General features: G+C 43.9%; 1 protein-coding gene across 2 annotated transcripts in view; it reads left to right on the top strand.

The window, feature by feature from the left end:
- LOC126284535 (uncharacterized) overlaps nucleotides 1–21,924 on the top strand; it is a 374,399-nt gene extending 352,475 nt beyond the window's left edge. For both annotated transcript variants that reach the window (XM_049983534.1, XM_049983532.1), the window contains exon 10: nucleotides 19,185–21,924. In XM_049983534.1, coding sequence (XP_049839491.1) covers nucleotides 19,185–19,372 — 188 coding nt within the window. In that variant the 3' untranslated portion in view covers nucleotides 19,373–21,924. The remainder of the gene's footprint in view (nucleotides 1–19,184) is intronic.
- The last annotated feature ends 4,685 nt before the right edge of the window (nucleotides 21,925–26,609 follow it).

Raw genomic sequence — 26,609 nt, 5'->3', positions numbered from 1 at the left:
CGTAAAGCTTTGTGTCGTGCAGTCATCAAGGATACACGAATGGGCCTTCGGCTCCGAAAGCCCATGTCGATGATGTTTCGTTGAATGGTTTGCACGCTGACACTTATTGATGGCGTAGCATTGAAATCTGCAGCAATTTGCACTTCAGTCACGTTGAACGATTCTCTTCAGTCTTCGTTGGTCCCTTTGTTGCAGGATCTTTTTCCGGCCGCAGCGTTGTTGGAGATTTGATGTTTTACCGGGTCCCTCACATTCACGGTACAATTTTGAAATGGGCGTCCGGGAAAATCCGCACTTCATCGCTACCTCGGAGATCATGTGTCCCGTCGCTCTTGCACCGACTGTAACACCACGTTCAGATTCACTTAACTCTTGGTAACTGGCACTGTAGCAGCAGTAGCCGATCTAACAACTGCGCCAGACTCTTGTTGTCCAATATAGGAGTCGCTGACCGCAGCGCCGCATTCTGCCTGTTTACATAACTCTCTATTTGAATACGCATCCCTGTACCAGTTTCTTTGGCGCGTCAGTGTAGTAAAAAGATGTTTTGTTTTTATTTTTCTGTGTGTTGTAAGGAGAAGTTTCATGTACAATTTTTTCCATCAATTCATCAGTGGAAAAAAAAATTCAAAAATGTGGTACAATATAGACAACTCTTAACATTTATTGGGTCAGCGCGATATTTCCTTTGAAACTAACAAGAGCATTTACAAATCAAGCACTTTGGTTTTCTCCAAATGATTCGATTTTCAGCATTTTAGGGTATTTTTCAGTAGCTTGTATTTGCAGTACATCAGCAACAACTTGATTATTATCGCCCTCCAAAAAACGATTTGAACGCTTGCGAGTAGTTCCTCTAGTAGTCTCAGGCTCGCTATCACTATCTGCAGATTCCAGATCATTTACAGTTACACTAAGATCTCCATCCGAATCGTCAAAATCTAAGGTATCTTCACTGCCAGACGGACATTCTAGAGCCATTTATTCTTGATAAGTAATCACTTTAAGTCGTTCATTTTTAAAATACCAGAATGGCTCCATTATAACACTAAAACTAGCATTGGAAACCAGACGAATAAAGTAAACACTAATTTGTTATCGTTCGAGTGTACTGTACAGATGCAAACAATATTGATTCCTGTAGTACTCACATACTTATGAGCAGAAGTAGAAGATGAACTGAACAGTATACTCTCCAAAGGTTAAAGAAGCACATTACATTTTTTTCATTCACATGTTCTTGTGTGGAACTAGTAACAATCACCATAAGAGAGCAATATGTGCCACACTGACAATGCTGTACAGACCAACATGGCGGCCGCTGTGGCCGAGCGGTTTCAGGCGCTTCAGTCCGGAACAGCGGTGCTGCTACGGTCGCAGGTTCGAATCCTACCTCGGGCATGGATGTGTGTGATGTCCTTAGGCTTAAGTTGTTCAAAGTCTAGGGGACTGATGACATCAGATGTTAAGTCCCATTGTGTTAAAAGCCATAGACCAACAGACACTGTCGCGTCATGAGCTCACTCTCAATAGCGCATTCTAGTGGCAGATTCTTTTCTGTTACCTCCAAAAAGCAACATTGCCCGTAAGCAAGGCAACTTGCAGTGTTAAATTTCAAGGACATCGAAGAAAAGAGAGTTGAAACTAGGCTCTGCACATCTGCAAAGCAGCCCAGTGAAGCGTTGAAAAGAACTTCGGCGCGGTCCGTCAGAAAAAGAGGCTACAAAGCCAAGATCGAATCCCTTATCTCTGCCTTAGGCCAGTCCTACATTTGAAACTGGAAACTGGTTGAGATGGACTTACGTTCACTTACATGAGGAATGCCTGATGGACTTGAATTTGAGTATCATTATCGAAACGTGAGAGTCGTCTCTTATCCCTGTCGGTTGGATTCTTTTTACCACCACTGTTCAAAGGCTACGGTCAAACGAGGCCTTTTCTTGCAACCCATACTTTTGACTGGTGGTCACATTACTGTGATTGGACAGTGTATTTCGTTGTCAACAGCGCCTTTTTTGCTGCATTTGGTGATTCGTACGTTTTTGTGAGCTGATGCAACAATTCTAGAAACTTCACTGTAACGCATAAACGCGAAAATTTGTCTGCACTGTCATTTCTGATCTTATACTGTGAGATATTTTTCTTAGGTACTCGTGAGTCTTCCAGGTGGTGTGGTCCTCGTCCATGAAACTTTTCTTCCATAAACGTTAGAAACGTACAGGTATCATGAATCACGACTACACAGCGTGAACGCACTGTGTTGCATTCGTTCTGCAGGCCTTTCTTTTTCCTACGCTGCAGTCCAGTTGGCACTGGCCACACTTGAGGGAAACTCGCTGCGTTTTTATGATCTCTCTGTAAGCTGAGGAGAGAGCAGCTTTGCAGTAAGCGGTCTTCCAGGAAGAACGGCACTGCAGGCTGAACAAGAATCTGTTGCGTGTCTAGCATCGCAGTGCAGCAACCTAAGATTTAACTGAATTCTGCTCGTGTCTCACGACCTTTTAAAACTATCGACAAAACGTTTATCACAAGAAGACCGGTGACAAGAGAGTACCCTGTTCAGTGATACCGTGCGAATAGCTTTGCAGATTTTATTCATGGCACAAAGACATGAAACGGATTTGTTGAAGAACACGAAATACACTGGCATTAAGAAAGAGATGAAGACAACGTACTAGACGAAAAACTTAACGACTTAGTGATGGTCTGGAACTGTTTAAGTACAGGGAAAGTTTTGCAATAGTTTGTTTAAATAAATTACAATATAATTATACTGAAGAGCCGAGGCAACTGGTACACCTGCCTAATATCGTGTAGGACCCCTGCGAGCACACAGAATGGCCGCAACGCGACTTGGTATCGACTCTACTAATGTCTGAAGTAGTTCTAGAGGGAACTGACACCATGATTCCTGCACGGCTGTCCATAAATCCGTAAGAGTACGAGGTTGTGGATGTGTCTTCTCAACAGCACGTTGCAAGGCTTACCAGATATGCTCAATAATTTTCATGTCTGGCATTGTTTGAACTCATAAGAGTTTTCCTGTAGTAATTCTGGACGTGTTGGGTGTCGTATTGTCCTGCTGAAAGTGCCCAAGTCCGTCGGAATAGACAGTGGTCAAGAATGGATGAAGGTGATCAGACAGGATTCTTACGTACGTGTCACCTGTCAGGGTTCCCATATCACCCCAATTGCACACGCCCCATCCTATTACAGAGCCTCCACCAGCTTGAACAGTCTCCTGCAGAGTCCATGGATTTACGAGATCGTCTCCATACCTGTACATGTCCATCCGTTCGATACAATTTCAAACAAGACTCGTCCGACCAAGCAACATGTTTCCAATCACCAACAATCCAATATCGATGCTGACGAGCCCAGGTGAAGCGTAAAGCTTTATGTCGTGCAGTCATAAGGGTACACAAGTGGGCCTTCGGCTCCGAAACTCCATATCGATGATGTTTCGTTAAATGTTTCGCATGCTGACACTTGTTGATGACCCAGCATTGAAATCTGCAGCAATTTGCGGAAGGGTTGCTCTTCTGTTACGTTGAACGACTCTTCAGTGGTCGTTGGTCGCGTTCTTGCAGGATGTTTTGCCGGCCGCAGCGATGTCGGAGATTTGATGTTTTACCAAATTCCTGATAGTCACGGTACACTCGTCAAAAGATCCTACGGAAAAAAAACACTTCATCACTACCTCGGAGATGCTGTGTCCCATGACTCGTGCGCCTACTATAACACTACGTTCAATCTCACTTAAATCTGGATGACGTGTCATTGTAGGAGCAGTAACCGGTCTAACAAGTGCGCCAGACACTTGTGGTCTTATATAGGCGTTGCCGACCCCAGCGCCGTATTCTGCCTGCTTACATATCTCTGTTTTTGAATACGCATTTCTATACTTGTTTCTTTGGAGCTTCAGTGTATTATACGAGCCATTAATCTTACGTATACTGTAAAAATTTTACCTTTTCTGAGAAAGTAATATCTCGATCCTGTTGACAGTCTATGTGTCTGGAACATTAATGTTTTCGATGGGTATAATACGTATCTGTGTCTGGTTTAAGTATGTTTCTCTCTCAGATATATTCAAGTGCTTATGACGGGCACAAGGGAACAAAATAAGTGATGATTAGCATGGGCGACCTGGCACACAACAGCACAAAAATTTCCAAAAGAAAAATGTCTTTGAATGCAAATACCATGTGGCTAGGGCCTCCCGTCGGGTAGACCGTTCGCCCGGTGCAAGTCTTTCGAGTTCAAGCCACGACGGCGGCTTGCGTGACGACGGGGATGGTTCAAATGGCTCTGAGCACTATGGGACTTAACATCTGAGGTCATCGGTCCCCTAGAACTTAGAACTACTCAAACCTAAGTAACCTAAGGACATCACACACACATCAAACCTGCAACCGTAGCCGTCGCGCGGTTCCAGACTGAAGCGCCTAGAACCGATCATCCACTGCGGCCGGCCGATTTGGATGAAATGGTGATGATAAGGACACCACAACACCCAGTCCATGAGCGGAGAAAATCTCCGGCCCAGCCGGGAACCGAACCGGGGCCGTTAGGTATGACATTCCGTCGCGCTGACCACTCAGCTACCAGGGGCGGACATGTCTTTCAGTGAAGGCTTTCATGAGCTGATGAGTCTTCCGGGTCATATATACGTGATTCTAACGTTTTGTCCAATTCTGGAACGGAAAAGTTTCATGGACGAGGACCGTACCACCTGGAAGACCCACGAGCATCTAAGAAAAATATCTCGCAGAATCTAAAGGATCAAAAATGATAGTGAAGAGAAATTTTCACGTTAAGGTTCTAGAATGTTGCATCAGGTCACAAAGACGTACAAATCACCAAATGCAGTAAAATAGTCGCTTTTGATAATGGGAAATACACTGCCCATTCACAGTAATGTGACCACCAGTCAAAAGCCAAAGTAATCACCTTTTCCAGCACAGACTTCTGCCAGACGTATACTGCTGCCACCTATCATGAAAATAAAGGTGGTGATGTGGAGCCCTGCCGACTCCAGTGCCCTGGCGAGCCACGCTAGATTTTTCGCTTGAGGATCTATGGCACAAACATCCAATCGAGGTGTTCCCACAGATTTTCGACTGTGTTTAAATCCAGGGAGTGCGTTGGTTGGGTATGTATGTATACTCATCCTGGTTCTCTTCAAAACATGATACTGCGAGCTACATGACACTCTGAACTGTCCTGCTTGTAGAAGCCAACGTGCCAAGCAAAAACAAACTGCATGTAGGGATGGACACGAACACCAAGGATACATACATACTGCGCCTTCCAGAATTACGATATCATTCAGGGAACGCCGCGAAAACATTCCCCAGACAATAACGCTTCCTCCTTTGGCCTGGACATTTCACGCCACACACGCCAACGACCAACTGTCCGATGGAGCATGAAACGTGAGTCACCTGAAAAGGCCACCTGTCGCCAGCCAGTGGACATCCAGTTGCGGTATTGGCGTCGAAATGCCAGCCTTCGTAATCTGTAAACAGCAGTGCGTCGTTCAGGCACCTGCCACGGAGGCCCAAACGCAATAGTTCCTGAACGGGCATTGAGGACACACAGTTGATAGCCTGCTGGATCATCAGGGCGGTCAACTGCTCAACTATTGCATTTCTATTCGCCTGTACACGTCTTTGTAGATGTTGTCCACCCCGCCATCTGTGGATCATGGATACCACAGTCGGCATGGCATTGGTTTTAGATAGCACCATTTTGCCATGCATAGTATTCTTTAAACATGGCGCACACTGACAATTTACAAACTTAGTCGTTTCGGAATGCTTCCACCTTTGTTCTGAAAGCCAATGATAATGCCCATTTGGACGTCAGATAAACAGCTCCATTTCCGCAAACCCTATGTTTCAGAATAATTTCCGCTCAGTGCAAAGGCGTCATGCCTCCTTACTGTCGAAGCCTGTATGCCCACGTAGTACCACTCTCCTAATCGATAGCAGCATCCTGCTGCATGAATGACTCCCATCATCCACGTACTGCTTCCTGCGGAATGCACCCTTCATTGGGCCAAACAGATGCAATTCAGAAGGTGTGAGATCCAGGCTGTAGGGTGCATGGTTAAGAACAGTCCAATAAAGTTTGGTGTATGAGTGTGTCAGCATTATCAACGTCCGCCACCGGTAGTTGAGTGGTCAGTGTGACAGTATGTCAATCCTAAGGGCCCGGGTTCGATTCTCGGTTGGGTCGGAGATTTTCTCCACTCAGGGATTCGGTGTTGTGTTGTCCTAATAATCATCATTTCATCCCCATCGACGCACAAGTCGCCGAAGTGGCATCAAATCGAAAGACTTCCACCCGGCGAACGGTTTACCCACGGGAGGCCCTAGTCACATGACATTTTTAACAGTAACAACAAGTATGTCGAGATGAGCAGCGAGTTGTTTGATTGAGATACATCTATCATCTCGAATGAGAGTGTCGGTACGTTCCAACTATGCAGGTCTGTGCGGCCAGCCGCACTTGGGAGATCGGACAGGGTTGGTCGACCTTGTTGCGATGATGACAGACCCATCGCCCAGCGACACACTGTGCTTTTGTTCATTGCCAGGTCTCCGTAGACATTCTACATACGATTATCAATATGTCCAACGTTCTCGTTTTTCGCCAAAACGAACTCAATGAGAGCTCTGTGCTTGGAACGCACCTCCATACACACGTTATTTTGAAGGCTACGTATAGTACTGCCACCTATCGGAACTTCATGAAACTACAGGTGGTGAAGCGAAAATATTTCGCGATGTCCCACAATAAATTCTGCATTTTTTCAAGCGAAATTGGCCGAGAAAAAAAGTGCTTTATTACTGTTCATTGTATATCATGGCGGCAGTACCATGGCCTGGACTCTGACCAGAGGCTGCGGCGACTCAAACCGGCGAGACCAACACAGGGCGGCCCCAGCGGCAGGGTCAGCGTGCCGCGACATGCGCAGAGCTATAATCAATGCGCGCAGACCAAACTGCTTCTCACTACAGCGGAAATCGACTGGAGCCAGTCACACATATGGTATGCCTCCAAGATACGGTTGTCTAGGCTCGCTCTCTGACTCCCAAAGTCAATTCCTAAACAGCAAGCAGGCCTAGAAAAATTTCTCTAGGACATCACTCACCACAACGTGGACGCCTCTCCACTATGCACGTCAGCGACGGAGCTGACTTGGCCACTGTAACAGTGCCGTCCTGGGAGGCCTTGGTATAGTCTGCTTCACTACTTCTTAAGTGCCTGGCAGACGGTTCCCTGAACCACCTTCAGACTGCGAGGGCTATTCGGAAAGTAAAGTCTGATCAGCCATGAAATGGAACCCACTGTCACAAACAAAAATGTTTTATTTGCAACAGTTAGTAACTTTCCAACGCCCTCGCCATGGGGTGTGCATAGATAGAAAGCGGGCTATGTGCGTAGGGGACGCCAACGTGAAGCGGCGTGACCCAGCGTGGAAAACATTCCATTGTTATCTAATGAGGCGGGACACAATGACAGCCAGCTGGTGGCACCGACTGGTGCGGCCTCGCCCCTGTCTGAGAGCCCGAATAAATGAGACATTCTTTGCCGGCTTTCGGCTCGCCGATTCGCGACGTGCTGCACTGACAGAGTCGAGGTGCAAAGCTCTGCAATCTTTCTCAAACGATATTGCAAAAACTAGTCGGAAAAAATTGATTTTCACATACTTACAGCTTTGTGTATCAACTACATGGTGAAGTGTCCAAAATTTCTGTAATGGTCATACTTATTCTTTTGTTCACATTTAGGTACGATACTGTGCAAAATTTGAAAAGTCTGCAATGAAAAAAAGAGGTCGCCATGATTTTGCGTTTGGTGCGAATTACACCATATGTTGCTGCGAATGAAAATTAGTTAAGATATTGAATATCTCTTTAGACTTGGGCTGAGGTCTGTATCTGTCATCTGTCTCCAGTCTCGAGAAAACGGAATTTATGTAGCATGTTCATTTCCAACCGCACACACATGAGAATTAAATATTCATAGTATCCCTCATATGTCCAAGACCATTTGAGATGTCGATACGAGATTTTGGCAAGTGAAAGCTCACAAAGAGGATAGTATTTTGCTATATGATTGCTATGCAGAGCTTCCTCTCCTAAAACGATATAGCAGTAGCTACGGTTTTTATTTAGCATGTTCACTTCCAATGCACGCACATGAGAATGAAATATTCATAGTATCCCTCGTACGTCGTAGACCATTTGAGATCTCAATACGAGATTTTGGCAAGTTGGTTGGTTGTTTCGGGAAGGAGACCAGACAGCGTGGTCATCGGTCTCATCAGAGTAGGGAAGGATGGGGAAGGAAGTCGGCCGTGCCCTTTCAGAGGAACCATCCCGGCATTTGCCTGGAGTGATTTAGGGAAATCACGGAAAACCTAAATCAGGATGGCCGGACGCGGGATTGAACCGTCGTCCTCCCGAATGCGAGTCCAGTGTCTAACCACTGCGCCACCTCGCTCGGTTTTTGGCAAGTGATAGCTTACAAAGAGAATAGTATTTTGATATAGTTGGTATATGGAACTTCCTTCCTTACAACGATATAGCAGAAGTTATGGTTTTTAATTATTTTCCCAATCCAGTAATGTAATTTTCAATAGTTTTCGACAGTGAAATTTCTTCTGCTATAGTGAAACATGGACGATAAATAGTTCGGACAAGAAGAGAATAGAAGCTTTCGAAATGTGGTACTACAGAAGAACGCCGAAGATTAGATGGGTAGATCACATAAGTAATGAACAGAATTGGAGAGAAGAGAAGTTTGTGGCACAACTTGACTAGAAGAAGGGATCGGTTGGTAGGACATGTTCTGAGGCATCAAGGGATCACCAATTTAGTATTGGAGGGCAGCGTGGAGGGTAAAAACCGTACATTGAGACCAAGAGATGAATACACGAAGCAGATTCAGAAGGATGTAGGTTGCAGTAGGTACTGGGAGATGAAGAAGCTTGCACAGGATAGAGTAGCATGGAGAGCTGCATCAAACCAGTCTTAGGACTGAAGACCACAACAAGAACTTCATCTGAGGAATATGGAAATAGCTAGCAGCAAATAGCGTACTACCTTTTTGTTTCTGTCACCATTCAGAGTGAAGTGGTGATCGTCGTAATTGTCTTTTAATGTGTAATAGTGTGTTTTATCCTTAACGAGTAGTCTCAAGTTGTTCATAAAATAATGACTATCTTTGTTTTGTAACCTTGTTCTCTACAGATGCTCACGCACCGATTTTGTTATTTATAATAGGAAAATGCCGCACTTAACTGTAGAGTAGAACTGACGCAATAAGACTTTGACATTTCTAAAGCTGCGAACAAACTGACGACTCGCAGAATCTTGATAACTATTCGTCAACGTCAATATCACTGATGCATTAAAAGATATTTGAAGTAATCAGATTCACTCTCTTACACCATACACGGATAGAACCTGATAGACGATACACCATCTGCTGCGCTTTTTCGTTTGACAATAATAATTGAGGTTGTTGTTGTTGTTGTTGTGGTCTTCAGTCCTGAGACTGGTTTGATACAGCTCTCCATGCTACTCTGTCCTGTGCAAGCTTCTTCATCTCCCAGTACCTACTGCAACCTACATCCTTCTGAAACTGCTTAGTGTATTCATCTCTTGGTCTCCCTCTACGATTTTTACCCTCCACGCTGCCCTCCAATGCTAAATTTGTGATCCCTTGATGCCGCAAAACATGTCCTACCAACCGATCCCTTCTTCTGGTCAAGTTGTGCCACAAACTTCTCTTCTCACTAATCCTATTCAATACTTCCTCATTAGTTATGTGATCTACCCATCTAATCTTCAGCATTCTTCTGTAGCACCACATTTCGAAAGCTTCTATTCTCTTCTTGTCCAAACTAGTTATCGTCCATGTTTCACTTCCATACATGGCTACACTCCATACAAATACTTCCAGAAACGACTTTCTGATACATAAATCTATACTCGATGTTAACAAATTTCTCTTCTTCAGAAACGCTTTCCTTACCATTGCCAGTCTACATTTTATATCCTCTCTACTTCGACCATCATCAGTTATTTTACTTCCTAAATAGCAAAACTCCTTTACTACTTTAAGTGTCTCATTTCCTAATCTAATTCCCACAGCATCACCCGATTTAATTCGACTACATTCCATTATGCTCGTTTTGTTTTTGTTGCTGTTCATCTTATAACCTCCTTTCAAGACACTGTCCATTCCGTTCAACTGCTATTCCAAGTCCTTTGCTGTCTCTGACAGCATTAGAATGTCATCGGCGAACCTCTAAGTTTTTATTTCTTCTCCACGAATTTTAATACCTACTCCGAATTTTTCTTTTGTTTCCTTTACTGCTTGCTCAATATACAGATTGAATAACATCGGGGAGAGGCTACAACCCTGTCTCACTCCTTTCCCAACCACTGCTTCCCTTTCATGCCCCTCTACTCTTATAGATGCCATATGGTTTCTGTACAAATTGTAAATAGCCATTCGCTCCCTGTACTTTACCCCTGCCACCTTCAGAATTTGAATGAGAGTATTCCAGTCAACATTGTCAAAAGCTTTCTCCAAGTCTACAAATGCTAGAAACGTAGGTTTGCCTTTTCTTAATCTTTCTTCTAAGATAAGTCGAAAGTCAGTATTGCCTCACGTGTTCCAACATTTCTACAGAAGCCAAACTGATCCTCCCCGAGGTCCGCACCTACCGTCAGTAGTTCCAATGGAATGTTGTCTACTCTGGGGGTCTTTTTTCGACTCAGGTCTTTCAGTGCTCTGTCAAACTCTTCACGCAGTATCATATCTCCCATTTCATCTTCATCTACATCCTCTTCTCTTTCAATAATATTGTCCTCAAGTACATCGCCCTTGTATAAACCGTCTGTATACTCCTTCCACCTTTCTGCTTTCCCTTCTTTGCTTAGAACTGGGTTGCCATCTGAGCTCTTGATATTCATACAAGTGGTTCTCTTCTCTCCAAGGGTCTCTTTAATTTTCCTGTAGGCAGTATCTGTCTTACCCCTGGTGAGATATGTCTCTACGTCCTTACATTTGTCCTCTAGCCATCCCTGCTTAGCCATTTTGCACTTCCTGTCGATCTCATTTTTGAGACGTTTGTATTCCTTTTTGCCTGCTTCATTTACTGCATTTTTATATTTTCTCCTTTCATCAATTAAATTCAATATTTCCTCTGTTACCCAAGGATTTATATTAGCCCTCGTCTTTTTACCTACTTTATCCTCTGCTGCCTTCACTACTTCATCCCTCAAAGCTACCCATTCTTCTTCTACTGTATTTCTTTCCCTTATTCCTGTCAATTGCTCCCTTATGCTCTCCCTGAAACTCTGTACAATCTCTGGTTCTTTAAGTTTATCCATGTCCCATCTCCTTAAATTTCCACCTTTTTGCAGTTTCTTCAGTTTTAATCTACAGGTCATAACCAATAGATTGTGGTCAGAGTCCACATCTGCCCCTGGAAGTGTCTTACAATTTAAAACCTGATTCCTAAATCTCTGTCTTACCATTATATAATCTATCTGATACCTTTTAGTATCTCCAGGATTCTTCCATGTATACAACCTTCTTTTATGATTGTTGAACCTAGTGTTAGCTATGATTAAGTTATGCTCTGTGCAAAATTGAGGTATAGAAAGAAAATTCTTTGGTAAGTTTCAGCATCAACTCTGCACTATTAAAGATACACTGCGATACAGGATTCCCCTGAAGTTACAACAGAATTGGCTATTTATTTTCATCCGAGTTGTTGAACTTTTTTCCTTCATCGAAGTGTCATCAATTATGTGTTTTGAGTAATGCATTCATTTATCTAATTGCTATGTTAAATTTTGTTTTTGCCAAAACACAGTAAAAACTGCATAAACTCACCTTGCAATAGCTTTTGTGACAGAATCTTGAAACAGAGTGTCTTACTAAACATGCAATAGGCGACCAGGGAAATTAATACCTTATGGAGAACCTCATTGCGTCGGTTTTCTGTAACATAAGGGAAGGAATTTCACTTGTATTTTCACACTATCAGATTAACTTTTCAACGGTCAATAACTTTTCAAAAATTACGGTACTGGGTTGAAAAAAATAAAAATTTTTGCTTCAGCTATGTCGACATAGATTTAAAAGTTCCATGTGTGAACAATACTCTCCTCGTTGTTTGATATCATTTGCCAAACTCTCGATTCGGCATCTTGAACGGTTTAGGAGATGTGGTGTATGTTATAAATATTTCACTGTCGTGCGGATGCAGTCAGCAGTAAACGTGCCATATATATTTCCTCCAGATTGGAGACAAATAAAAACCTCCTCCCAAGTCTAAAGAAAAATTTGCTATCTTACCTAAATTTCGTCACAGTAACATATGCACCAAAAGCAAAATCATAGCAAAATATATTTTCCATTGAAACTTTTTCGAATTTTGGGCAGCATCTTACTTAAATACAAACACCACAATGAGTATGACGAATAGCGAGATGCTGCGCACTTCGTCATAAAGGCGAGATGTAAAGCTATACATAACGTAAAAATAAAATTTGTTTGATGAATAGTTTCTGTAAAATCGTACGAGAAAGACTATGGAGTATAGTTGCGCGGGCATTACCATGACTCGATATGCAGACAAGTGGCTTTCTTTCTGTTCTCACACGCAGAAGGCAATGGCCCGTGATTTCCACCAACTCTCTACGCTGGCCTACAGCTCGTTGTACGCGCCAAAATGTTGTCTTCATAGAAAGCGGTTTATGTGAGCACAGATACAACTCAGGGGAAGCCAATTACAGATTGTAGTGTGGGTTATCAAGCACTTCCCACCGTAACCGCTGCAGGAGCATCTTCATTGCCCCTGACGAGTGCGGCCCAATATTGCCATGAAGAAGAAAACGCATGACAGTTATGTTATATGGGCTTCATGACATCAGGCGAAATCTCTCACCAGACTCTCATACTTGGCGGTAGACACTATTTATCTAGGCATCTTTACGGGCTCACTGCATGCTCCAAACTGAAATGATGGCAGGAAACTATCCTACCGTTATGTAGACAGGAGTGACACCACCAACAGTCGACCAATGGTGTAAACGCCCAGAAGATGACCCCTACGTCGGGTTGAAACCGGTTGGCGGTATAATAATAATAAATGGGATTGAGACTGTTTTCCAATAATTGATTAACCATACTAATCGCTGCTTCATCTCCACAACCATGTTGTCCAAAAATCTGTGTAGAGATTGCACTGCCACCAATGTACATCTCGCTTAAGGACCGTGAAGACAAGCTATAAGAAATCAGGGCTTGTACGGAAGCATAGAGACAGTCGGTTTTCCCTCGCTCCACTTGCAAGTGGAACCGGAAAGGTAGGGATTAGCAGTGGTACAAGGTACGCTCCACCATACACCACATGGTGGCTTACTAAGTATGTATCATATAAATGTTTTACCCAAATGGCCAGGATGGGCCGTTGTAGTACTCTCTGTTGTTTACAAACCAATTCCAGCAAATGGGTCTGTGACCAGTTGGGAGTGTTTCGCATTTGCAACTTTGACATTGCCTAAAACAAAACAAAAAATTTCCAAGCCTTACAAGGAATGCACACACCCAATGGGTCACTGATTTACTCAGAGGTAACAAATGGTTACCTACAACGATGAGCTTCCCAAGCATTTTAGAAAAATCGGAACTCGAAGCTCTACAAGGCTACGAGGGGACCATTCGTCGAACAACGATTTTAGCACAGCCGGAAAAGGCGATAGACTGCAAGCTGCCCCTACTACTGTTTCAGATCTTGTCATTATTTCGTTCCTAATCATGCACCCAACATTTGCATCGCTACAACGAATCATGTTTCTTCGGAAAAGAACCTCGTTTGCAGAAAATATCAAATATTTTCTTCATGCACATGTGATTATACCCCCAGAATCGCTGTATGTGGATATTATGGAGCCATTGTGGATCGAAGGACCACCAGGTGCTGGCCGGGGTGGCCAAGCTGTTCTAGGCGCTACAGTCTGGAACCGCGCGACCGGTACGGTCGCAGGTTCGAATTCTGCCTTGGGCATGGATGTGTGTGATGTCCTTAGGTTAGTTTGGTTTAAGTAGGTCTAAGTTCTAGGGGACTGATGACCTAAGATGTTAAGTCCCATAGTGCTCAGAGCCATTTGAACCATTTTGACCACCAGGCAAAACTTCCTGCTAGGATTTGGAGGAATTTCGGTACAGATCATATCATAAATCACTTAAATCAATGTTTGCGATTCATACCACCGATTCTCAGGATAATCGGAGACCGTTTTCCATTCCACTCGACATATTATACGTGTTGTTGTCGTCCTCAGTCGGAAAACTGGTTTTCCGCAGCTCTCCACTATCGTTTGTGTTGTGCAAACTTCATATCTGCTTGTCTACAGCAAAAAACATCCACTCGAACCTGCCTACTCTATTCGAGTCTTGGTCTCCCCTCTGCAATTTTTACCCCGAACATTTCCCTCGATTGCCAAGTGGACTAGTCTTTGATGCCTCAGAATGTGTCCTATCAACTGATTCCCTGTTTTAGTCAAGTTGTGTCACAAATATCTTTTTTCCCCAGTTCAGTACCGCAGGAATGGTTATTCGAGCTATCCACCTAATCTCCATTTTTCTGTAGCGCCACATGCCAATAGCTTCCGATATCTTCTTCTTTGTGCTGTTTATCATTCACTTTTCACTTCTGTACTAGGCTTCATTCCAAAGACATACCTTCAAAGACGACCTCCTAACACTTAAATTTATGTTCCATTTATTAAAGTCTTCTTTTTTCTTGCTTAATTTTATATCCTCTCTAGTCCAACCATCGTCATCTACACTCCTGGGACCGGACCGCAGCGACGCACGGATGCACGCCAAGACCGTAGGATCCTACGCAGTGCCGTAGGGGACCGCACCGCCACTTCCCAGCAAATTAGGGACACTGTTGCTTCTGGGGTATCGGCGAGGACCTTTCGCAACCGTCTCCATGAAGCTGGGCTACGGTCCCGCACACCGTTAGGCCGTCTTCCGCTCACGCCCCAACATCGTGCAGCCCGCCTCCAGTGGTGTCTCGACAGGCGTGATTGGAGGGACGAATGGAGACGTGTCGTCTTCAGCGATGAGAGTCGCTTCTGCCTTGGTGCCAATGATGGTCGTATGCGTGTTTGGCGCCGTACAGGTGAGCGCCACAATCAGGACTGCATACGACAGAGGCACACAGGGGCAACACCCGGCATCATGGTGTGGGGAGCGATCTCCTACACTGGCCGTACACCTCTGGTGATCGTCGAGGGGACACTGAATAGTGCACGGTACATCCAAACCGTCATCGAACCCATCGTTCTACCATTCCTAGACCGGCAAGGGAACTTGCTGTTCCAACAGGACAATGCACGTCCGCATGTATCCCTTGCCACCCAACGTGCTCTAGAAGGTGTAAGTCAACTACCCTGGCCAGCAAGATCTCCGGATCTGTCCCCCATTGAGCATGTTTGGGACTGGATGAAGCGTCGTCTCACGCGGTCTGCACGTCCAGCATGAACGCTGGTCCAACTGAGGCGCCAGGTGGAAATGGCATGGCAAGCCGTTCCACAGGACTACATCCAGCATCTCTACGATCGTCTCCATGGGAGAATAGCAGCCTGCATTGCTGCGAAAGATGGATATACACTGTACTAGTGCCGACATTGTGCATGCTCTGTTGTCTGTGTCTATGTGCCTGTGGTTCTGTCAGTGTGATCATGTGATGTATCTGACCCCAGGAATGTGTCAATAAAGTTTCCCCTTCCTGGGACAATGAATTCACGGTGTTATTATTTCAATTTCCAGGAGTGTATTTTACTCCCAAAATGGTGAATCTCATTTAATATGCTACTTTTTGTGGCGTATTTCCTAAGCTAATTCCCTTAGTATCATCTGATCCGCCTGAATTCTATTACCTTTGTTTTCGTTGTGTACACCAAATAAGCTTGGGGTCCAACATAAAGGTGGCACGAAGAATATCCTCCACCTCAAAAAGCAGTTGTTTTAATTGAGGTAGGTGGCTTTCAGATCACACAACAACAATTCCACTCCCCCACAGGGCAAATTAACAATACTTTATCACGCTACTACTTCATCAAGCAGCTTCTCAACTGGCATCACGACGGACAAAAAATGGCTCTGAGCACTATGGGACTTAACATCGGAGGTCATCAGTCCCCTAGAACTTAGAACTACTTAAACCGAACTAATCTAAGGACAGCACACAGGTCCATGCCCGAGGCAGAATTCGAACCTGCGACCGTAGCTGTCGCGCGGTTCCAGACTGTAGCGCCTAAAACCGCTCGGCCACCTCGGCCGGCGAAAAATTATTAACAGTATACGATAAAAATTATTAACAGTATACTTTAAACTTCGTCTTCTTCCCGAATCCGTTGAACAATAACTAAACTGGTAGTATGACCAGTCTGGCTCTGATGGCGGTGACAGTGGATACGACCTGGCGCCGTATTTTCATACACGCACATTGCAACTCTCGGCGGATGCTACGATACTGTGCGGCTCTGGAGACATGTTTGGTTGGTTGGCTGGTTGGTTACTTAGTTACGGGTTTCATAGATCATTTGAATGATTCTTTTACCGAATTGACGTGAAACGAGTCAATTTACAAGATATCTGTACAAGATTACTGTTTACATTTTTTTTAATGGCTACCAGTTTTAAGTAAAAATTCGTCAGTAGAATAGAAGATGTCAAGGACAAATTATTTTAAGTTTGATTTAAAACTTGCTTTGCTACCTGTCAGATATTGTATGTTATTGGACAAAAGATCAAAAATTTTTGTTGCTGCATATTAAACTCCTTCCCAAGCCAGAAGCCACTTGCTTTAATGTTGTAGGTATGGACATCACATTCTTCTCAAATTGTGATGGATTACATACGGCGAATTTCATTAGCGCGCATACACTGTGTGATCAAAAATATCCGGACACCTGGCTGAAAATGACGTACAAGTTCGGGGCGCCCTCCATCGATAATACTGGAATTCAATATGTTGTTGGCCCAACCTTACCGTTGATGACAGCTTCTACTCTCTCAGGCATACGTTCAATCAGGTGCTGGAAGGTTTCTTGGGCAATGGCAGTCCATTCTTCACGGAGTGCTGCACTGAGGAGAGGTATCGATGTCGGTCGATGAGACCTGACATGAAGTCGGCGTTCCAAAACATGACAAAAGTGTGCTATAGGATTCAGGTCAGGACTCTGTGCAGGCCAGTCCATTACAGGGATGTTATTGTCGTGTAACCACTCCGCCACAGCCGTGCATTACGAACAGGTGCTCGATCGTGTTGAAAGACGCAATCACCATCTCCGAATTGCTCTTCAACAGTGGGAAACAAGAAGGTGCTTCAAAGATCAACGTAGGCCTGTGCTGTTATAGTGCCATGCAAACTAACAAGGGGTGCAAGCCCGCTCCATGAAAAACTGGACCACACCATAACGCCACCCCCTCCAAATTTTACTGTTGGCACTACACACGCTGCCAGATGACTTTCACCGACGTTCGCCATACCCACACCCTGCCATCGGATCGCCACATTGTGTACCGTGATTAGTCACTCCACACAACGTTTTTCCACTGTTCAATCGTCCAATGTTTACACTCCTTACACCAAGCGAGACGTCGTTTGACATTTACCGGCGTGATGTGTGGCTTATGAGCAGCCGCTCGACCATGAAATCCGAGTTTTGTCACCTCACACCTAACTGTTATAGTACTTGCAGTGAATCCTGATGCAGTTTGGAATTCATGTATGGTGTTCTGGATAGACGTCTGCCTATTACACGTTACGACTCTCTTCAACTGTCGGCGGTCTCTGTCAGTCAACAGCCTTTGTGCTGTACGTGTCCCTTCACGTTTCCACTTCCCTATCACATCGGAAACAAAGGATCTAGGGATGTTTAGGAGTGTGGAAATCTCACGTACAGACGTATGACACAAGTGACACCCAATTGCCTGATCACGTTCGAAGTCCGTGAGTTCCGCAGACTCTGCTCTCTGGTGATGTATAATTGTAAGTAGGCTGTTTAAGTTTTTTTATTGGTAACGCCGCCGCCACGTAGCGCTCTGTATGAAAATCACTGGCTGTACCGTGTGCAGTCGGTGGCTGGTTGGCATTGTTGTAATACTCGCCATTGTAGTGTCGGGCAGCGGCAGCTGGATGCTAAGCGTTGCGCAGTTGGAGGTGAGCCGCCAGCAGTGGTGGACGTGGGGAGAGAGATGGCGGAGTTTTGAAATTTGTAAGAATTGGTGTCATGAACTGATATATATATATATATATATATATATATATATATATATATATATATATATATATTATGACTATTAAGTTAGCTGGCAGTAGTGGCGCTCGCTGTATTGCAGTACTTCGAGTAACGAAGATTTTTGTGAGGTAAGTGATTTGTGAAACATATGGGTTAATGTTAGTCAGAGCCATTCTCTTGTAGGGATTACTGAAAGTCAGATTGCGTTGTGCTAAAAAAATATTGTGTGTCAGTATAAGCACAGTCATGTATAATTTTTCAAAGGGGACGTTTCATATAATGACTGCTGAGGTCGCTGGCACGGAGTATCTGGCAGTAGGTGGCAGCACAATACACCTAATATTAAAAACGTATGTTTTTGGGGGTATCCAGATACTATCGATCACACAGTGTGTGTGTGTGTGTGTGTGTGTGTGTGTGTGTGTGCATGTGTGTGTGTGTGTGTGTGTGCATACCTACGGCGCACTTAATATTCCCAACTCATTGAACAGATACCTACATAACGTCTATGGTTGAACACCATACTTTATTCTTACTGCTCACTTTTCTGCATTTAACACTTTCTTCCTGAGTAATGAGGTACTCCAACAAAGTTATTGAATAATACATTATTCAATGGAAATTTGCAAAATACATGACGAGATTGATTCATTTGTTTCCAAGATTAGAAGTTACATGCATAGCAAAAGTAGCTGGATTTAATTGTTTGAGAAGCTCAGTAATGCTCTTCTTCCATTTCAAGCTTTCATCAATATGTACACTCAAAAGCTTTGAGCGCCACCGCAGTTGTAACCTTGGAGTCTCACCACGGCCTTGTTTTCACAGGCAGCAGCAAGAGCAAGACGGAGACGCGCAGCCGCAGCTTGACCTCGCAGCGCACCACCTCCTTCAAGCTGACGGAGCAGCAGATCCTGCAGCTGACTCAGCAGGCCTTGCCTCAGCAACTGGACGCTCAGCAGCCACATCAGGCCAACGGCCACGCCACCAGCCCCCCAGACACCACTCCAATTTGAGGCTACACCTCAGATGGATATTCTGTGTGCTTCACAGCTGCTCACCTCCGTGCTGGTGCTTATGGTGCCTGCCAGGCCAAATGACCGGGTGTATCCGTGCATCAAAACTTCAGTACCAGCGGACAACAGCTGCATCTTGCAGCTGCCTTTGTGCCACTATCTCTGATGGGCATCCTCCCGGTCACTCGCAAGTCTGCCATTGCAGCCTCGTTTTGTGCTGCATCTGACACTGCAGACCAGGCTGAAGAAACCAATCAGACGCCATTCCATCTTACCACTGGCGACGTTGACGAAGCAACATCAGCGCGAAGAGAAGCTGACACGCGTGTGTTCCTCACTAACTGTGATGACCACATGGCAACAACACTGAAGACCGTGCAGCTCAGTATTCTTGTGTGTGTAGCATTTCTGTCCTGATTGGATTTGTAGTGTTGATAGAATTCTGGCTGTTTCGTTGACTTTTTCAGAGTGACGAGGCGGCAACTTTTATAAAACCAGCTACATGATAGCCTTGACTAGCGCGTCCTTGTCCTAACACCTTCTGACGAACAACTGACTTTATTCGTGCTCCGTGTTGTAGTTAAATACCAATTATATTCTGTGAACGACAGGCTTTTAACCACGCCTGTCAGTGATTTTGTCCCTCATGCACTCTAACGGGAAAGACTAATTCAAGCTGTATGGGATATTAGCTGTCGCTGTACGACCGGTGGGAACATTTTTTGAAGTGCGGCTGCATGTGGAAAGTGTTTTCTTACATTAATAAGGAAATGACAACATATTAACTCCTTATAAAACTGTTGGTTGTTCTCAGGTGTGAGACGCTGTTTTAAAAGGTAGGGGGAGTATCTACTGAGGTTTTGATAAGTAACTGAAGCAGCTAGTCACCTTTTTTATTAAATACAAAAGTTGTAACGACAGAGTAATCTTTTGGCACGAGCCAGTGGAGTAAACTTCCATATCTCGGAGGACAATTTCGAATACATGACCGTTTCTGAATCTGTAACTACCGACGAAGTTGCCACGAAAACAATGAAGAACAATGAAAACTTCAAAATAAGTGATGTACCTAGTGGAAAGTGACGATTATGACATTTCAGACGTGTACGAAAGTTCAAAATCGACCAGCATACATTTTGAAAGATTGGGTTTCAGCGTTTTCGCACTGCTGTGAGAGATGTAAATCACACTTCGATGATAACAACTGTATCTGAGGGTGTTTCAAAACATAAAGCTTCGATATTTAAAGCTAAATTTCACGACTGGTGAAAAGCTGTAAGCAACTGGCTACCCAAAAACGAAAACGTGGCATTTTGACACTGAGGAAATGGATGTTTGTAGACTCCACGCTGATCAGTTAACTTCACGCAGAACATCCTGTTGACACCACACTGTTCAAGGAATTCTTTCGCTGAAAAACTCCTCGTATACGTAATTGGTCAGACAGGAAGACACACGCAGAATGGTAAGAAGTCATTGTCCCCAGTGTTTTGGTTCCCAGCATCCATTACACGGAACGTTTCTGAGCAATGGAACTATTTATTTCACAGAACCTTCAGTCAACAAGCAAAAGGTCCGTAGCTCCGTGGATTATGTGAACCACGCAAAGTGGGGAATATGGTATTGTTAATACGTTGCCTCAATGAAAAGATACATGTGTAATGAGATATCGAAGACGTAGCATATTAATATTATAAAGGCATAGTTCAGTACGTTCCAATATGTATATGAATTAATTTTTTGCCTTTCGGTATCGCAAATGCCTTTTTATTTGATATAAATGACATGATCTGTGACTGAATACGGCTGACTTATATGAGACCCGCCAGTTATATTTCGCAGAACGGGACGGAATGTCGTAGGACAATTTTCAATACAAGACCGTTTGTGAATCTGCAACTATCGGAAAAGTTACCACGGAAAAAATAGAAGTGATGAATTTAGTACAAATCTGAATGTGACACTCCGGTGGTGAATGAAGGGGAGCATGGAAAGGAGAATCTATGGAGGATAGACTGTCAACGACAGCTAATGCATGTGACAATTTATGTTTCCCGAAGTAATTTATTGATAGTGAATAAAAACTGATACACGCAAGTGCACTACAGTGATCGTACTATCATGTTGAACCCACTACTTGCAAAGGCCAGTTTAAACAATGACACGAGACAGGTGTTCTTGCTGATATCACTTGCATGTTTTTGAGTTATTTTACGTTACGACCATCGAACAATGATACAACTAAGTTACAAATAAATATGGAGAGGTTTTAATCTTCTTGAAAAAACATTTTTGGTTGTACACATAATATTGGGTTGCTGGGACAACCTTAAAAAACAATTGAGGTAATAACAAATTACAATGGACTTCGTACAGAAGTGATTTTTGCACTCAGCTCTTCGTCTTACACTAGTCACTTGGACAACTGCTGTCTAAAAAATAAATGTTTATTTCTCCATTTAAGAACTACACAGTTCTGATAGCAATTTTTTGAAATATTAGAGTCTCTTGTGGATTGTTGTACCTTACCACAATAAAGATATTCGACCATTGTTGCACATGTTTAATCTTTATTTTAAGTATTAGAACGCTTATACTCACAGCAGCCTATTGCATAAGATAACTACACAAAGCAGTAAAATTCAGCAACACAGAATCGCTCTCTGGAAACAGAATCTGTCAGCGCAGTTCCTTCACTAGCATAAGTGCAGTAGCGTGACAGCAGCTTCAACAAAAAACAGAAGTGTTTCTAAATAAACGTAGCCTGGATTCCTTTCATTGAGCTAACTCTCGTACCCTTTCAAAGGGTACGGCCGACTTCCTTCCCCATCCTTCCCCACTCCGATGAGATCGATGACCTCGCTGTTTGGTCTCTTCCCCCAAAACAATCCATCCACAATCAACTGTAACATATCGGATTTTCTCGGCAGTAGCTATATGCTATAACTGAAATGACGAGACGAAACATTAACGTTTTCCTTCACAGGACTCCAACACGGCACCTATCGCTGTTATATTCTAGAGAAAACGAACGTTAAATATGGGTTTGTTACACAAGCAGCGACATGTGAGTATGTTTGAACTAGAAATAATATGACGAAGAGTTCAGTAATGACTGGGAGTCGAACCCCAAACATATCGTTGTTGACTACTCACAAAGGGACGTCAGCTGCCGCATTTTTCTCCACCAGCAGCTCGGAATAACATCCTTGAACTTACAGTGATCTTGGAAATAGTTGTGTGTCTCACTGGGAGTCAAAAAGTCAGATATCGTTAGTGTTAACAACGAACAATAATACATTACAAATCAGAATTATTATCCACCTACAGAGAGGTGTTCTAATGCTAGAGCTTGATAATACATAATGAAAACTTTAGTGCCGGGCCAGGATTCGAACCCATTCACGAGGAAGATGTGGAGATGTTGAGGAATCTGCAGTTTTGAACAAATTGTATCGTCACGAAGGGATCAAATTCTGCGTTAAGGGCGGTCTGAGTTGCATTCCCAGTTCAGAACCAATTTTATCGACTTACAGAAGCTCAAATAAAAAATGGAAACATAGCGTTACTTTCGTCACTAGAAGTAAATAAATAGTATAAGAAAAGTTACTGGTAATAGAGTTTCTACATGTCGCCGCTCCTGGCTTTATTTTGGTTAACCTAACGTCTACTAGAGAAGGAATATCATGTAGCCAGAAGAGAAAAGAATCTGTCTCTCCCTATCAAAAATCATTGGCAGAAGTTGGAATCGAACCCAGACCATAACTATATCAACCTATCACTAAACCAACAGACCACCAAACCCACTTCGCTGTGACTCATTTTTCTATCGTAACGCCGTTGCGCCACACTGAATGAGAACACTGACACACAGGCTCCCTGTAGTGGTTTGCAGCATGTTCAGTACATTCATTTACTTGGTTGACCGAATCGCCATGAGGTAGCTGTCTCGGCTAGCCAGTGCATACATTCGACTCTATTTTGTAACCACCGAAATAAAATCACGTAACTACTAACTACTCACAACTGCCAACAGTGTAGGATTCAGAAATAGGAAGTGCTATATGCTATAACTGAAATGACGAGACGAAACATTAACGTTTTCTGTTGCGCTATCTGTTGGTTGAAAACGTCGTGCGGTGCAAAAGAAAAGCTGTAACTGTGTGTCTCTCAGAAGTCTAGATATGGCCATATGCATTATCACACATGCATTCACGGCTGCATTCTCTGCTGAAGTTGTCTATCTGATGGAACTTTGAACATAATTCCCTTCACTTCTCAACCCAAAAAAGTCGCATGTGGAAAAAGGGCAAACTTCTGCGACATTATGTTCTTTTCAGGTTTAATAGATGGCCAGGCAGCAGATGTATCTAGAAACTTTTGTATTATGTATGAGGAGAGTGCATCGTGCCAAAATACATCAGAAAAGTATTTTCTACATAAGCTGTCGTGTGGTAGTATCATTTTATTCTTCTTCAAACCTTTAACTCAGAACAAATTTTCTACCGAAATGTGGTCAATAAACTGCATGTGCATTGTCAGACATCAGAGAATTCGCTATATCGTTGATGATCAATTTCTCTCTCATGTTTACGAAAAGAAATTTTAAGAAAATTGTGCACTGTATTATAAGAAATGAAATAAAACTACCCATGATAACCTTACAATGAAAGTCTGTTTTAATAAAACTAGGTATCTATACACAAGTGTGCCTCTATCGACATGAATTAGAAAATTACTACTCACTTAGATTTCGGTTGGGTCTGTGTTTAATTAGTATGCTGTGTCATACTCAAGAGGTATGCAAATGTGGCATTTCATAAATAAAGTTATGTGTTCCTAGAAACCCAAAATTTGGTTGTCAGCAGCGGAAAGATGTGTTACCTGTTGTGCAGCATTGTAAGATTTTCACCACTGCACTATGAGCCGAAACTATCTTTTTGCGATTTCCTTATTGATGTTTGATCTGACTGCTTGTAGCTCAGAAGGGATAAAAACGTTACAGGCAGCATGACCGGAACCGTGAACTATAACACACGCTTTTTCAGAGGTCAGCACGTTACCACAGAGCTTGCGAAGAGGTATAAGTCTTGGCTTCCTCGTACAATGTCAATTGTGGCTAGAACTCGTAAACCGGTATTCAAAGGAAGAGATTGGTTGCGATTTCCGTGTGCAACGACTTTCCTGAGCTGAAAACCGTAAATTTACAATCTTTTGTTACACCTCAAGCAATAACAACTCAGGTTATTCAATAGAAATGACAGGACAAATCAAGTGAACTTTGAGGCTTAATTCTGTGCACACCAGGAAGTAACTCGTTGACCACAGAGTTGCCACACATACCTTGCCTAGTTGCCAAATCTCAGTTACAATACTACCAGGAAGAAGACGAACTGATGCGTTCCCACAGCGGGCTGGGAAGTGACCATAGCTGGCGTCTCAACGACGCGGCTGCCATGGACTGGAATACGTAATGCGTCTGATTCGCATTTCTGCAACTAGGTTTAGAGACTGGAGCGTAGTTACTAATAATACTCAGAACTGACTGCAAATTAAGGATCATAAATCAGTAACTCTCATAGTTGGTTTTATATTTCTTCTGTAAGTCTACTCAAAACTAAGAAACTCATTCACCGACATTGGCGTGCCTGGCTGATAGTCGAGCAAAACAAACATATAAAAATAAAAGGAATAAAAGGATGTTTGTGTGTGTGTGTGTGTGTGTGTGTGTGTGTGTGTGTGTGTGTGTGTGTGTGTGTGAAGAGTGAGAGAGAGACAGAGATAAATATAAAAAAGAATGAGAGAGAGTAAAAAATTGTTGTAAAGAAACTGAATCATGGTATGTAAAGAAATCTTTCATTAAATCTGTAGTAACCACAACCAACAGCGGGAACGCCTTGGGCTGCGGATCGGAGCCGCCAGGCGGGGAAGCCGCCGGCGCTGGAGCACGCACCACCGGGTAAACACAGGACGAGTCGGACGACAGACCAACGACAACTGACAACAACCGACCACGACCGACTATGAACGACACAACAAGGAACAGATAAACAACGGAGGCTTGTGGAAACCACAACACCAAACACCAAACCTAAATCCACTCGGAACCAGAGCCAGGCAAATGTCAACAACAAGCAACGACCAGAACGCAGTACCGCCGAGATAGAAACGAAATCTAGAGCGAGTACCACACTGGCTGGAATAGGGCTTTTTTTCCTTTATTGTGATTTTAATGCCCGTATAAAAAACAGGTAGGCTGTCAGCAGCACAGTACGCCGCTCTTCAGCCAAAGATATTCCAATGATAAAACAGAGGAGACACATGAGTTGGAACAAAACGGCAGGGAAAAAACAGTAGACACATGAACATAAAAAACATGAAGCCGTTCACATTCGATGACAATCCACACTACAAACTGTTGACACGACGCACAAACACTGAAGATGTCGACGGCACTGGTGAACGATGTAGTGTGATGGTGAACACTGAACACTAAACACGACGACACACACGAGACACTGATGGCGATGATCTCCGGCGCGAATGTCCACGTAGCGTGTGCGAGTCCGGGGACCTGCCAAAAGGGGAAGAAGGATGAGGGGGGAAGAGGGGAGAACAAAGATGCCAGTGGCTGAGGAGATGCAAGGAGGAGTAGAGGGACAGGGGGGAAGCCCGGGGGAGGAGTGGGGAGAAATGGAGGTGGGAGGGAAGGGGAGAGAGAAGGGAGGGAGGGTGCCCAAAGGAGCAAACACAAGAAGAGGGAGGGAGGATCAAAGTTGGTAGGAGGGGTAGATAGAGGGGAGGAGGGCATCATCAGGGAGATGATGGAGGATGAGGGAGGGAGGATCAAAGTTGGTAGGAGGGGTAGATAGAGGGGAGGAGGGCATCATCAGGGAGGGGGAGCTGGCGGAAGCCACCTTGGGAGAGGGTAAGGAGGGTGGTGAGATGGAGAGCAGGTGGGACGTGGGAATACAGGCACGGCAGCGGGTGGGGGTGGGACAGTATGGGGGTGACAAGCGGGTGAGGAGGATCGACTTTTCGGGAGGTGTACAGGATCCATATCCGTTCAAGGAAAAGGAGGAGGTGGGGGAATGGAATGAGGTCATACAGGACCCGCATGGGGGAGGGGAGATGGATGCAATAGGTGAGGTGGAGAGCATGATGTTCAAGGATCTGAAGGGATTTGTAAAAGGTACGTGGGGCGGAGATCCAGGCAGGATGGGAGAACAGAGGATAG

This window comes from Schistocerca gregaria, chromosome 8 (genome assembly GCF_023897955.1).
Source record: "Schistocerca gregaria isolate iqSchGreg1 chromosome 8, iqSchGreg1.2, whole genome shotgun sequence".
Lineage (NCBI taxonomy): Eukaryota > Metazoa > Arthropoda > Insecta > Orthoptera > Acrididae > Schistocerca > Schistocerca gregaria.
The sequence above is the reverse complement of the archived record's forward strand: the minus strand, read 5'-3'. Positions and strand labels throughout refer to the sequence as shown.